Here is a 16,277-nt window from a genome sequence, read left to right as displayed (position 1 = left end):
AGATTCAATAGGCTATAATATTATTGTAGGAATAAAAAAAAAATATTAGAGCAAAAATAAATTCTATAATTAATATAATAAATGAAATATTGAGTAGTACATTAACAACAACAAAAACAACAACATCAACAATAATAATAATAGCCTTTCTATCCATCAGATAAAAAAAATAGAGCATTTTTGTTTTGCTGGTTAGGTTGGGGCATGTTAAGCAAAACTCATATGTGAGATTCCTTGCATTGTTTTCCAACACCTTAGTCATTCACTTTGTGCAATCCTACATTGATACACACACCACTGTGGCAGCATAACTATTAAGACTGTCAGTAATTTAGATATTTATCTACAGGCCAGGTCTGACTTCCCTAGTATGGCGGCGATGTTAACCTATGTTCAAGCATGCAATGTGGTCTACATCTACATATCTACAATCTACATAATTTATATCTATGACCTCTCTCACTTGTTTGACTGAGCAAACTCTCCCATCTTTTTTAGAGCCAGCAGAAAAATGCTCCCCCCGGTGGAAAGATGAGGCCATTCAAAATGGTAATATTTATCCTCCCTTTCAGCACTGCTTTTCCTACCCTCTGGGTGAGCTCTGAGGCACTCCTGACTAATCTTTGCACTAAAACTACGGAGCTACTTCACATTTTAACTTCTTTAAATTTTTATCTTATCGATTTGAAAATGTGTTTTTCTAAGTTTGATATACAGTCCTATCCAATAGTATCGGTTCAGCAAGACTGGCTCATTTGTTACTGCTGTGCACTGAAGTCCTGAGTTTAAGATCACATTTACATTTACAGTTATTCATTTATCAGACGCTTTTATCCAAAGCGACTTACAAGTGAGGTACAAGGCAAGCAAAAATCTAAGTCAAGGAGAAACAAAGCGAACCAAAGCGAATCAAAGCGAAGTTCTATCAGAAAAGTGTTTACATTTCATGAGGTGCAAGTGCAAGAAAGAGCAGAAAGGAAGTTGGTTTTACTTTTTATTAATTAATTTATTTTTAGATAGAATAGATTCCATAGGTGCATAGGAAGGTGCGGAAGAGTTTTGAATATTGGGAGTGAGTTGAAGTTGGATCATGGAACTGAAGAGTTTTGCTTGGTGTCTTCTGTGCGGTGTTGGGACCACCGGACGTCGTTCGTTGGCAGACCACAGTGGACGGGAAGGATTGTAGACCTGAATGAGGGAGTTGAGGTAAGCAGGAGCTGTTGAGGTGATCACCCTGTGGGCGAAAGACAGAGATTTGAACTAGATGTGAGCAGCTACAGGAAGCCAGTGCAGAGATCTGAAGAGTGGTGTGACATGAGTTCTTTTTGTCCGATTAAAAATTAGACGTACTGGCACATTTTGGATCGTCTGCAAGGGTTTGATTGTGGATATCGGTAACCCCATTAACAAAGCGTTGCAGTAATCAAGACGAGATACGGCCAGCGCCTGTACAATGAGTTGGGTTGTATACCAAAGATGGATATGAGACAAAAGATCAGAATTGTAGCTTTTATTTGATGCCATTCACATTTCCGTTTGTTAAACATACGTTGCACCTTTTAAATCAATGTAAAGTGAGTACTGAGGTCTGCTGGTCTCAGGAAGGGTCAATTTAATTCATTATAGCAGTGGACTAAAACATTTTGTCTGAACATATGCAGTATACTAAAACTAACAGGGAGGGTTATCATCATTTAGTAAGACAGTGGTCCAAAACACAATGTCAGCCCAACAAAAGACTTTATTAGAGGGGGGAAAGTGGATGGTTTTAGACCCTCCAAGTCTGAAAAGGAGATTGAAGGGAGAATCTTGCAAAGAAGAAACCAACTATTAGCTGATGTATTTGAGTCACAGACTTCATGTAAGAGATGTGTAACCAAAGATCTCTTCCAGTTCTAAGAAATACATGTAAATTTTGGTCGTTCTATGTTATTAGTTGTCGTAGGTGTAACAAGCATCATATAAAAGAGGGAATTCTGAAGTATGATGTGTTATCCATTTTTTAAATGTTAAAACCAAATGTCCTTATGTAATGTACATAGCAAAAACAAATTAATTAGTTTTGCTGTTCCAGTATGTTTGGAGAATTTTTTTCAGTCCTTTCTCTCAAAACAAAATATCATAGTTCACTACTCAAACGATTCACCAATCCCTTATATTTTAATACAATGAAATGTATGCACAGTAGTTAGAGCTAAGCTTAAGCTAAAGTTTGGTTGTGTTGGTTGATATCAATGAACGAACTAACTAATCACTCTCAGTGGAATATTTCCATTTACCTCTACTGTATATGTCTGTTATTCACCACTTTTACACGTCTGTTATTTCTAACAAAACTCAAATAAGACAGTTCAGACACTATACCTAGCAGAAGGATTTGAAACAAACGACAGCACACAGTCTTTCAGGCAATGTTTCTGTCATGTCACATAGCTGTTTTATAATCTGCACTGATCACTAGTGCATTCACAGACACTTCAGTCAGTGCTTTTATAGCTCTTTGTGACCTTTTCATAGAGATACGGGATACTTTGAATGGCCTACACTCATTTCGGGTGCTCTGTGACTTTAAAAAGTGATAATATGTGAACAAACAGTGGCTAACAATTTTGGCACTAACAACAAAACTTAAACTGAACAAAGAAAAATGTAAACAGCTGAACTACCTAAAGAAAAAGTATTAGTACTGAAAAATATACCAACGCTACAATACAATCTCTTTTTAACAAATGAATATACAGTAAGTCACTTGTTCATTTTGCAGTCTTGGAGTCGTATTGTCTCATTTATCTTTATATTTTTAGTCTCTCTCAGTGACCTTGCTTTTTTACTCCCGTTCAGTCCTGTGTCACTGTTAGTGTGAAGGAGAGGGGGGTTTTCTTGATCCAATGTGTGCTATGGTGCCTCTGGCTGTTGGGATTTGACCACACAATTACAGAAACAGCTTAACACCCACCTGGGGTTCTCACAGTGTGCTTCTTCTCTGCCTGTGCTTTTAATCACAGAACTAGGCTGGGTTAGAGCTAACTAATGTTTCGCTGATTTGTCAGTGGGAGGAAGCAAGATGTTGGCATGGCTCTCTGTGACATTTAACTACAGCATACAGCACTCCCCTGCTCAGTGATCACAGCTTTTATAAGCTTATACGTGCAGTTAACCTGAACTAGAAACCACATCATCACATCATCAGTGTACTCTCTATCTTTTTGCTATTTACCACGTGTATTTCTGTGTATTTATTAAGACAACACCAAGTACCCTACACTTTAACTTCAATATAACAGAATGAATGTAAAATTATACAATTTTGAATCATTTAACATCTTAGTGACAATGCTATTTGTTGGCAGCTGAACATACAGTACATGTACAGTAGTTCTTTAAGATATCATCTGGTGCACTGATTATGTCATCTGTAAATTCTAATTATTTAATTGTCTCCATCATGTCCAAAGCAGCTTGCATTTGTCTGTAGATGACACCGTCTGTCTCTCAGCTGCTCTGTTTGTGTATCAGCTGACTCATAAGAAGGTTATATTTAAATCAAGCTGTGGATTTGTCCTCCATTATTTAGTTTCTTGTCCTTTTTACCTTTTTTGTCCTTTTGTCCTTAGTTTTGTTAGACTTCATAATGAGATCATTAAGGACAATAGTAGTTCTGATGAGGTTCACAATAGTGATGATCAAAGTAAGATGGTAAAATATACCAGGGTCACTCTCTGAACCTTTCTGGCTATTTATTTGAACATGTTCATATTTATTTAGCTCGTTTGACGGTTTGAAAAACAGATCACATCGTGGACTTAAATAATGTGATGTAATTCAAGCTAAACTTACATCACATCACACTGATCCTGGACACAAATGATGGTACCCGTAACTTAGTCATTTGTTGCAAAAACTTTAGAGGTACTCACTGCAGGCAAGTCATTTATGTAGCCCTTCTTGAGACTTCTGCACCTGCTGATAGAGCCCACTCCACAGACTACATGTTTCCACTCTTTTCATAGATGTTTTGTCAGACCAGAACCCACTTTATATAGTCAGTTGATTAGTTTTTAGCAATTCTTGACACTATGTTTCTCTCCTGAACTTTTTTATAGTCTTGAGATTTTATTGTGACCTGTAGGGTGCCCAGTGTCAGACACAGCAAAGCAGCTTCCTCCATGTTTCACAGTAGGCACAGTACAGAAAACAGGTGATATCACAAATAGGACTACAGACTTCTAGAAATAATTGATAAGTCTTTAGGTTTAAAAAAATATTTATAGAGCTACGCAGAGCTAATACTAAAAACCTAAAGAAAAAGAGACATCAAGTAACTTACAATTTCAGTAAATGGTCCACACTTTTATACCTATTGGCATTCAAAGCACTCTACACTGCTTCTCATTTACCTATTCGCATTCACAATCACACACTGATTGGGGAGCTACTATGCAGGTCTGCTGGTCTCAGGAAGGTCCCCAGTTGCAGTTATTACTATATAATAAGTTTGTTTGGCTCAGTATTCCAACCCACTAACTTCAAATAAGATAATTAGCAAAGTTTAAGTTGCAACACAACACCATAAGCCTAAACACTGTTGTTTTACACTATGATAAATTGTGCCAGTCTTTTGCGATGGCTCTGTAGCCTTACCTCAGCTAACAAGTGACTCATTGTGGTGTGACTGTAAAAAGTCCCCAAACATCCTTATCTTGCCTTCTGTGATGTTGATTCTAAAAATGTTTGAAGAGAAGATAGACTGTACTAGATAAGCTATTTGTTTGTAAAAGGCCATAGAATTATTAACACCTTGTAGCCACAGTATGTTCCATAATCCTCAGGTTGATATTGGCACGATGTCAATAAGAGAAAGGTGTTTGGCTAAGAAGCCTCCATCTTTCCACTCTGCAGTGATTGGCCTTGTCTGTTTCCAGCTAAAGCTCCTCTAGTGGAACTGTCCCTCAAATGCTCATGAATGCACAGATATTTAATTCATGCTTGGGCATTTACAGTATTAATGGCTCAGTATGTGTAACATGAAGTCACATAGTGAGGTTAATGAACATTTACTACACTTGTGCAAGTATTTTAAAAAGGTGAGACAGCATTCTGTTACAAGCTCTCAGTTGATGTATGACAAGATGCTTCAACATTATTTGCACAAAATGAAAAAAAGGAGAGGACTATCGCAAATAGATTTTTGTGCTTCATTCAAATTTGTAGCGTAATCCTCCCCATAACCTTTGGGGGATGGGAGCCTTCTGTTGATTCTCTGAGCTTACCCTAAACCTTAAGGGGAAAGGTTGACCAACGAATATTCAGGTAACGCAGACCGGCCGGGGGCATCTGGCTCAAGGCAGCATGTCAGTTCAGTCCCTGAGGTGAAAGAGAATCCTTACATCCAAAAACTGTTCACGACCTGCGTTGAACTATCTAGGCCTAAAGTAATCAATTAGGGAGAGAATAAAAGTGTGCAGAACTTTGCTGCAGGGCCACTGTGTCAAAGTGCTAGTGACCAAGAGACTGTGTTCTGGTTGGCAAGGGTGAATTAATGTAAAGCTAGTGCCATGATGGAAGAAGATTGTTATTTAAAATAGAAAGGCCTGGAGGTGTCTCATGAAGATGATTTATATTTATATGGGTACTTACTTCTATTATTTCACACAGGATATAGGAAATATTCTTGTGGACATGTTTTTCCAGCATGTTTTTATTAGAACGAGAATAAAAGAAAAGTTGCAAAAGGAAACTGGGGTAAGTAGAGAGATATTTAAATATTCACATTGTTTTAGATTGTGCCACTCATAAGGGCTAAAATATCTGGGATTGTTTTGAGGTACTAACAATGATGAATGTTTGCAAATACAAGGTGAAAGATTATGATATTCTTATTGCTATTTTATAGATTCTTTAATATTAAAAGCTCCACTTTGCAAAACTTTCAATCCAACATTGTGGTTGCACTGTAGTTGGAACTGAAATCTTTTATTCATCGATACCTATATATCTTGTAATCATAATAATCAAGCAACTGGTTATTATTATTATTATTATTATTATTATTATTATTATTATTATTATTATTAATAATAATAATAATAATAATAATAATAATAATAATAATAATAATAAATGAAAAGAGATGATTTTATTCATAAAAGTACATGATTAAAATAAAATAATAGTTATATTTAAAAGCATTACTTGTCACAGAGCAAACCTTAGGTGTTAATTGTGTGTGCCCAGACAACAGATTGTGTTAGTATCGACAGGCATGTCTGATGAATGCTTAACAGTTAACGGTTGTTTAAGAAACTCCCAACAAGATTAGTCTATGGCAAGGACATCACCTCATCGAAAAGTTAAACTGGTATCAAGCCCTCTTTGCAAGCAGATTTGCCTCCTTGGCCCTGCCTCTTACCAGCTGTTGCATGTTGATCACATCTACTTGTCACACACTCACACCTCTTACATTAATGGAGTCAGTAATCCCACTGTAAGCCTGTTGAACTGTTCATCTAGCCAGATTATGTGAGTTAAACTTCGATGATCAAGTATGACTTGGTTCTAATTGTAGAGTTGGTAAAATTAGGTTTAAATGTACAATTCATTTTCACTGGTTTCATTCGCGAGCTTTAACTCAAACTTAACAGCAACTTAAAGTTGCTGCTAGTGGAAACAAAGATGCCAGATTTTTATTTGTGTGTACTTCCAAGGAGCAGAAATATCACTTGTTGAGTCAGTGATTCTTTCTATAGTGTATTTAACATAGCAGGGTTTAAATAGTTGATCTTTCCATTGCACCTGTCTTTATTTAAGTCTTAGAACTTGCCGAAGTATAGGTCTGAATAATTATTATCAGACTTCACGTCTTCCGTGGAATGTTTTAACACTCTCAGTGATCAGAGGAAAATGTCAGAAAACCAAGCCAAGCTGTTTATCAAGATTTGGCTTACAGAGAAATCACCAAAAACATTACTACATAAAGCTGAGTATGTATTCTGCTAAGAGTACTTAATAATGCAAAACAAAAACTATGATCACAAGAGAGACTTAATTCCAAGTTCATTATACTCATCTCTTAGTGCTATTTTTTATTTTATTAAAACAATTCTGGGTGGTAAAATTTTTATTTTAAATCAGAAAGAAAATAATAAAGAACAATTGCTGGGAAATGTGTTTTAGTATAGTGTAGTAATAGATACAGAGATTTTTAAACCTGTTTTTATAACAAGTTCAAATTTAATTCTAGATATCCTGAATTCCGTTATGATTAAAGTTTTTCTTAATTTCTTAAATGTATTTTTATTAGAAGGAGGTTGATAATGCAGTATTTTACTTGCTTTTTTTTGTGTACTAACAGTGATGAATTATAAGCTTACAGGGTGATTCTGAAAATACTCAGATTAACTCTGAATATATGTATAATAAAAAAAATTACTTTTGGGACTGCACTCTTTACCCGAACCGTGTTCTGCTCCCATCTTTCTGTTTACTTCTTCAATGATAACTCGGCTTCACTCTGAAGTAAAGTCAAAAAGTTATATCAATAATACAAGAAAACATGTTGTTTTCTTTTTTTTCTTATTATTTTCTTAACAGATTTTTAACTCACATCTAAGATACATCAAATACATATACAGTGCCAAGTATTTGTAAGTGCATACTTCAAAATGAACCAGTAACTGTAAAGTGTTCACATTAAGCTGTGGCTGGTGAAGACACCTTAAAAATCATAGAAGCAACATCATAGTTAAAATAAAATATACCGGTATAATAACTTTCTCCATAGTTTCCATAGTTGGTCCATAGTTAAAGTACTTCAACAAGCAATTGCTCTTTCTAATGTTGATGTCAGAATTTTTAAAAAGTGGTTCCCAGTAAATTCATCCTATATTAGATGATCTTTAATCTTATTATTTTTATTCAAATTTTATACTGTACTAATTTATAAAAAATATTTTTCTTATTACTGACCTGCTGTTAATGATTAAGATCTATCTCAGCTTCAACACAGAGAGAAATACACGGGCAGACACTCACATTTACACCTATGGGCAAAGTAGACTCCCAATTAACCAAACATGCATGTCTTTGGACGGACACGAAAACAAACTCCACACATAAAGGCTATGGGCGGCAATTGGATTCAACCTGGGAACCTTCTAGCTGTGAGGCAGCAGCAGTAACCACTCCACCACCATGCTGCCCTAAAAATTTTGATATAAAAAATAAACCATTCGGAAGAGGAACATAACTCTAGGTCAAGTCCTCTGTGAATCATACACATGGTAACAGTAGGTGCAAAGGTACATTATCAAAGTAAAAAGTCACATAATAAGTATCATTCATAATCAGTCACTGGAACTGGACAAAAACTTAATTGAAATAAAAATTATGGCAGCCCTCAGATTAAAACTCCAGCAGCTCCACATTGCTGAACATTTAGATACATGTAACTAAGTTGGTTAAATACCAAGGTATTTATAAATTAGGTTAAACAAAAAACTGAATTGTAAAATATAACGTCTCCAAAATTTTGATGATAATCCATGTTCCTTTATAATCCTGTACACCAACAGTACAGAATGTCTCTTTTTGTGAAAGACACACTGGCTGTAATTCAGTGAGTTCCGTTAAGGACAAGCAGCAGGGATTTTTAAAGCCAGAGCTACACGAATCTTTAGCCAGACTTCACCATGTGTTCACACATTTATGTCTCCATGTTTCTATCACACCTCCCTGAATCCTTAAACAACATGTTGTGGTTTCTGGTACTTGGTCATCTTAAGATAAAATATCGAAGGCATCTTGCATTTGGGATTAAATCCTCTTCAAAGTGTCTGTAAACGTGCACTGAAACTTTACAGAACACTGCATCAACTAACCAAAAAAAAAAGTTAGTATTTTGACAAAATAAAAATCACACCTTCTTTCTAATAAATTAGTTTTTTTTTTTTTTTTTTTGGCTAATTTAAAATTTCTTGATGAGACTTGTGCTACTGTTTCTTTTTTCCTCTATAACACATTTTGAGTGCTCTCCATGTGCCTTGAAACAGAAGACTAAGTATTCTATACTCTTACACCTTAATGAACTTGGCTGAGCTCTTAAAATAGGTTCATAGGCAATTCTGTTTTCTTTGCACATGAGAAAAAGCAAAGTGTCATGTTTCATGTGACAAATGTCAATTATCTTCTTGTCTGAGTCATTTGTTTTATGTAGAAACTCAAAAATGTAGGTACTAATCATCCAAAGGGAATTAGCTTTTAATGAGTTTTGTTTAGACAGGTTTTCTCTAAATTAGGCTTTACATGATAAAACGCATTCAAAATTCTAGTAATTTATCATGGCAAAAAAATTAGAGAAAGTAGATGAAAAGTGAAAGTAACCACATGAATTAATCGAATTTATCATGTTTAACACACTAGATACAGTAAAAGAGTTTGGTTCAATTCTAACACTGCAGTATTACCCATAACCTAAAAACTAACACAAAATACTAATCAAGAGCCTGCATTGTATGTGTATTTTGTACACAGTAATTCAGTAATAGAAATAGCATTAGTAAGTACCACTTTATAGCACAACCTGTTAGGGTGAAGTAAAGAAAACTTGTTACATTATTAAAGAAGGCATTATAAATCCCAGCAGATACACATCCTCACCATAAGGTTTATCCAGTCTTTATTGAACAGGAAGCATAATCAATATGGCTGAGTATAGCTTTTGTCCAGGATAAAAGGTGTATTATGTGAAACAGACCGGGGTTGCTTACATATCTTTTATATGCGATTTTACACCCCCTTTTATTAAGGCTGAAAATTGTCATTACTTCACAGTTTAAGAAAACAAATGTTCTATATTAAGTTTTAGTAATAATAATATGGAATGAGATTGATGTAAAAAGCAATTGATTGTTTTTATATATATATATATATATATATATATATATATATATATATATATATATATATATATATATATATATATATATATATATATATATATATATATATATATATATATATATATATATATATATATATATATATATATATATATATAACATGTTATATTTAACTATAGTGCCCTAAAAGTTGTTTGAAGTAATTAGTGGACATTTCTGTGTTATTATATACATCTTACAAACAAAGTCCTTGGTTAAAACTGTCTGCCAAATGACTGTAATGTAAATATGATTTTACATGGTTTCTCTGGTTTATGTGCACCATCTTACCTATTCGCTTCTTAAAAAGTTATTTGTATGAAACCGTTTTGAAATTAAATTTTAGTTTCATAACATCCACATGGCGAGATATAATTATGGCACTGACCTAAGTGAACTTATTTACGGATTCTCTTTAAAATACCCACAGGATAAAGGAGGGTTAATGTACAAAGGTCAAAGGTTAAAGGGTTAGCAAAGATATCAGGGTTAAAACAACTACTAATTCTTACATGATATGGGAACCCTCTCCAGACAACTTTTTTCAGTCTTTTCTCCATCTTTGTTTTTCGCTACATTTTGTAAACCATTTTCCACTCGTAAATGTTATTAGATGGTGTTTACTGTTATTGCAACACGCAAGGTCTTAATCTGTGACTTCGGTACTGTCTGTGGCCAATCGAGGATTTGTGGAGTGTAAGATTAGCTCTACGTCGTCATAAATCTCTGCTTCCCAATTCGGCTGAGTGGTGGCGGGTGGGGCAAGTTGCTAGGTGTAGTGTGTAGTCTATGAAAGATGAGTGGTTGTGCAACTACGTTGGGTCCACTTCAATTACGTTTTCTCCCCATGCCAGGAAACTTCTAATTGGCTCATTTGTTCGGATTGATTCTGTGTCGTAGACCAAAATTTTGAAGGACCTGTAAGGATACTTCTTAAGTCAGAACTTTTATGGTGCTCTGCTGTGGCTCTCTATGATGAACCACTGCATACAAGACATGTTTGATGTGCCTCATGGTGGGGTTGGGGGCTACACAATGCAGGGCAGTGGAGAGCACTGCATGTACTCAGGTGACGGGTCTGCGTATGGACACTGTGAGACCCAGCCTCTCCACCATCCGCCCTGCATGGAGCAGGCTTGGCCGCACAGTCAGCACTACTCTTGTGCATACGCTGGTGCTCCTCCTGTTTTTAAGAGCGAATTTTGCAGTATGGACATTCCTCTTAGTCATTTCCACCACCAGCTTGAGTGTTTCTCTGAGATCAAACTTGACTACTCGCAGCTACAGTGGATTCAGGGGGTACACAAGAAAGGTATGAAATTTGGAACGCAGTAACTTGATAAAAGGGGTAATTTGGGTCAGCAAAATTGTCACATGTATACCAAGTTTTGAATCGACTAAAGAAACAGTTTCTATTGATGTGTGGTTGTGTGTGAGGAATATGGCACATGTTTTTAAGTTTTTTGAAATTTCTTTGCTAATTAGGGATGGCTCCTTTTCGATCAATGAATCAATGATGTCTGGGATTTTCGAATTAAGTCTAATAAGCGTAAATCCAAGACTTAAGGCGTCATGTGGTGGTGAGTCTGAGCAGGACTCATCTGATGTTCAGAGTGTTTGACTGAGGCGAGCAGGGGTTGCTATTGATTCATGGTGAGGCAACAGAAGGCTGATGCAGATGAATTGTTGCTTTCTTCAAACACCAAAAAAAGTATTGATCAGTGTCTTGACTAGGCCTGAACTCTTTAGGCTGAATCCCAAAATGGGCCAGTTGTTAAGGTGATGAGTTAACTAGATGCAAGAGTGCAATTTTTGGAAGTTAGGTGTTGTGATAATAAACATATAATAGTGAGACTACTCTAAATTTCACCCTGTGAATTTACATAGCTGCAGCAGTCCACACATAGACATTACAATTCGGCACAAAAAAATATATTTTAACTATAGTTGTCATCAAAAACTGTTTCAGAGTTGAAATCCACAAGGTTATTTGCAACAAATTTTTAATAACAGGGTTTTGTTGTTCTTTCCAGGGTACATACCAAGTTACCTTGACAAGGATGAGCTATGTGTAGTGTGCGGGGACAAAGCCACAGGCTATCACTATCGCTGCATTACCTGTGAAGGTTGCAAGGTACAGTTAAACAGTGTATCACATTCAGATTCACTCACTCATCATCACTGAAAGCAGTTCTGAGCACGTAACCGTCTGCTTTCTAGGGTTTCTTCAGGCGGACAATCCAGAAGAATCTCAACCCAACCTATGCTTGTAAGTACGAGGGGAAATGTGTCATCGACAAAGTGACCCGAAACCAGTGCCAGGAATGTCGCTTCAAGAAGTGCATTGCAGTGGGAATGGCAACTGACTGTAAGTTTTACAGGCCAAGGGTGCCTCAGATCCATGGTACCTGCGACAAATTCTGGTTTTGTCTATGTCTTTTACTTGTGTGTTTGTTCCTTCAAGGAACAGCAGTATGGAAAATGAAGTGTAAATTAGAAAACATTCAGACATAAATAAAATAAATAGGGTATAGTTAACACCAACTATCCTGATAATCAGTTCATATTTTTTCAGAAAATCATCTTATTTGCCAGGTAATTCTTCTCACAATTGAGGATGATACCTTGAATAAATGTGTGCTACAGAACAAATGCCACGGTGATTTGTAAGTTATTAACTATAAAACTATGAAAATAACAATAGTTGAAAATTAATCAAACAGTGAAATGTTGCAATTTAAAGCTGTTTTCATTTATTTTTTAAATATTTTTTCATTGTGAAGGCATTGGAATCTTTTTTTTGGCTGAAATGAATTCGAGTAGACTACAGCCACTGGTCTTCACGAATAATTTCTGCCTGCAACGTGTGTTAAATAGTCCAATTGTTTATTTTTGGTGAAATATCCAAAGTGTAAACCTACTTGAAGTGTTTATCAGGAATCTCAAGCATCTTGTAGTGCCATTATGGTCTCTGCATTTCAAACTGCTCAAAGTCATTGAGTTAGAATAAACAATGCAATGATTTTCCCTCCTCCTTCTCTTTCCCATCCACTCTCTTTGTCTCCCATTTCCCTCTCCCGCTCCTTCCTCCTTCCACCCCAGTGGTGTTGGACGACAGCAAGAGGCTGGCCAAGCGGAAGCTAATTGAGGAGAACCGGGAGCGCCGTCGGAGGGAGGAACTGCAGAAGACGGTGTGGGACCGACTGGAGCCCACCCAGGAGGAGTGGGACCTCATCCGTATGGTGACTGAGGCCCATATGGCCACGAATGCCCAGGGCAACCACTGGAAGCAGAAGCGGAGATTCCTGGTGAGACATCCTCCTCCTTCCGCCTTCCTCACCACAGCCTTTATTGTATTGATTACCCTGCCTTATCCTGTCCACCTCCCCATCCCCACCTCCCCCTTCCAGACCCCTTTCCACATCATGCCCTTTGTCTCCTCCACCTCTACTTCCACCACAACCTCTATTCCAATGTGCCCAGTGTTAATATGTCCATGTGTTTCTTTGTATCTCCTTGTAGAGTGGGGAGAATTAGCTGGACGATGGAGAAAAGTGTGTTCCTCAACGCAGCAACATCTTATTGTTGTCTTTTTTAGGTCTTATCAAGCAATAATCCTTAATTGCTAATACTAACAAATTGCTTTTTCATTTAATTTTTTCTCTTTCTGTTTATAGCTTTTGATTTCACACCTCACTTTTTTTTTAAACTAATTTAATTTAGATTAATTGCTCTATCCAGATTGAAAGTGTGTCTGCTGTTGACTTTATTTTGGGTTCCTATGGCACGATCAGAAGAAACACTTATTATAACGTAAGATTTAATTGCGTTTATTTATTTTTTTTTTTACTGCCGTCATTCAAAAGCACTCGAATGGTTTTCACCTGAGGCTGATAACAGAATTTTTGGAATAGGCTTTATTTTGTAAGAAAGTTTAATATTAATAATTAGGACATTTTATACATAAATTGTGGAATCTATTTCAATTATTTTGTGGTTTTAATGAAAAAGTACTGTAAAGCAGTGCTCACTACCAAACAATTTTAAAATATAACGTTTTGAAGTTTTCGCCTTAAACATTACCTCTCACATTTACAAAATGTTTTTGAAACCGTCTCGAATTATTGGAGCTTGCATATGAAATGTCAGTGTTCTTGACAATTGTTCAAGTGTTTGAGCCTGAATCTCACCATAGAAACCTATCTTGGATCTCTGTCCTCCTCTGTTTTCTATCTGCACACTCTTTCGTCTGTCTTCAGTTTTAACTTGTTTTCTTTTTAGTTGGCTTGACACCGGTTCTTCATTGAAACTTCACGATTCCTGTTGATTATCCAACAGGTCGAGGAAGCTATGCTTCTTAATGAAATAACATGTAATTTATTCTATACTTCTGACCAGAGTGCAGTGGGGGTGAAGGACACTAAGGTAAGACAGCAAATAAACTCATGTGTAAACTCCATATAAAAAATGTACTGCCTTTGAAACTGTGCCTGATCCAATGTTTGATACTATCGGTAATATTAGTGCTGAGGATGTTGTTTTGCTAAATTATGAACATATGAATTTATGGTCTCCTTACAGTGCAATTCTATACTTAATAGCCAAAGTTTGTACTGTTTATTTATTTATTTATTTTTTACTTTGGAACTGTTCAGACACTGACCTCGTCATGTCATTTCAGCCTGAGGATATTGGTCAAGCGTCCATGGTCAATGCACCTGAAGGAAACAAAGTGGATATAGAAGCCTTCAGCCAGTTTACAAAAATTATCACCCCTGCCATAACCCGAGTGGTGGACTTTGCCAAAAAACTGCCTATGTTTTGTGAGGTAAGTGTAGATGCTAATTGCTAATTGTTTAAATGTAGCTGGAGAATAGAGATCGTAATGGTCCAACTGTTTCATAAGCCTCAAGCATGTTATCGTGGATTTACAGTAAAGCCACCAATTTAAGCACAGTGTAAGCACAGCTACATCTGGAACAATGTGACTATCAGTCAGTAAGTTACGTCAGTGGTGGATGTGCTCAGGAAGTACATAAATACTGTGGTTTGATAGTTTTAAAACTGAAAATTCAAATTGTAATGCATTTTGTAATGCATACATTTTAAATCAAGATTTTATGGATCTAGGCAAAACATACTAGTAAATAAAAGTAGATAACACAGTTATTAATAGCTTTAGCAATATGCTTTATACAAATTCAGCCCTGTTTAATCACATATTTTCCAAAGCTGTTCATCTATGGGGACGTGGTTATTAAAATAAATGTTTAAGTCTGCTCATTTGCAAAATCAAGAATCATTTTCACAATCCCAGTGTTAATGTGACAGTAACATTTTTAATGACATAAGTGCCCTCAGGGCAGGACAGTAGTGAAGTGGTTAGTGCTGCTGCCTCACAGCTAGAATTTCCCAGGTTTGGACCTGCCTGCTGTCTGTGGCCTTTCTGTGTGGAGTTTTTTTGGGTTTCTCTCCAGACCAAAAACATGCATGTTAGGTTAGTAAATGTGAGTGTAAATGGGTGTACATCGCCTCTTGCCCAATGATAGCTGGGATAGGCTCCAGCCCCCTGGAATTCTGAACAGGATAAACAGTTAAAGGCAATGAATGGATGGATGTACACGTGTCCTCATCAGAGACTGTGGCAGTGACCCATGTTATAAGGCTGGATAACTATTAGTATGTTCATTAAGTATTTCTATTAAACATAATGTATTACTGATGCTAATTGTGCTCTTCATTATCCCTGTACAATTAGCTGCCTTGTGAAGACCAGATCATCCTGTTAAAAGGCTGTTGCATGGAGATCATGTCACTGCGAGCTGCTGTTCGCTATGATCCAGAGAGTGAGACCCTCACACTCAATGGGGAGGTGGCGGTTACGCGGGGTCAGCTTAAGAACGGAGGTTTAGGCGTAGTCTCGGACGCTATCTTTGACCTTGGCGTGTCACTGTCCAACTTTGACCTGGATGATTCTGAGGTAGCTCTTCTACAAGCTGTCATCCTGCTTTCATCTGGTAAGTATCTGGTGTCACTCATGTGCAAGTTAGAAGAATTTTAGCCGATTGAAGGATAACTTTGGTCATCTTCAAAACAAATTTTGTTATCCACAATCACCATAGAGACACAAAAACTAAACGTTAATCTTCTGTACTCTTGTTTGGTTAGCTGTCAGCCTGCAGCCTGGATTAGCTAGTCTGTCTGTGCCTTAGAGCTTCATGTTGTCCAAAACATTTAAAAGCACAGCAGCTCCACTAGGTGACAAGAGTCAAGTTTTAAGATTCAAACAACTTTATTGATCCCATAGGAAAATTGTGTTGCCTTGTTACAGCTGCTATCCAC

The 16,277-nt window shown here is 36.5% G+C and overlaps 1 protein-coding gene across 6 annotated transcripts in view; it reads left to right on the top strand.

Annotated features, from left to right (window-relative positions):
• thrb (thyroid hormone receptor beta) overlaps positions 1-16,277 on the top strand; it is a 97,391-nt gene that overhangs the window by 72,561 nt on the left and 8,553 nt on the right. For 4 of the 6 annotated variants that reach the window (XM_067508948.1, XM_067508959.1, XM_067508938.1 and 1 more), the window contains 7 exons: positions 499-549; positions 11,969-12,069; positions 12,156-12,303; positions 13,038-13,489; positions 14,274-14,360; positions 14,617-14,763; positions 15,694-15,952. In XM_067508948.1, coding sequence (XP_067365049.1) covers positions 499-549; positions 11,969-12,069; positions 12,156-12,303; positions 13,038-13,489; positions 14,274-14,360; positions 14,617-14,763; positions 15,694-15,952 — 1,245 coding nt within the window. The remainder of the gene's footprint in view (positions 1-498; positions 550-11,968; positions 12,070-12,155; positions 12,304-13,037; positions 13,490-14,273; positions 14,361-14,616; positions 14,764-15,693; positions 15,953-16,277) is intronic. The other 2 variants (XM_067508986.1, XM_067508976.1) reach the window with 2 other exon arrangements.

The sequence above is a fragment of the Channa argus genome, chromosome 1 (assembly GCF_033026475.1).
Source record: "Channa argus isolate prfri chromosome 1, Channa argus male v1.0, whole genome shotgun sequence".
NCBI lineage: Eukaryota > Metazoa > Chordata > Actinopteri > Anabantiformes > Channidae > Channa > Channa argus.
Note: the sequence above shows the minus strand (reverse complement) of the source record. Positions and strands in the feature narration are given on the sequence as shown.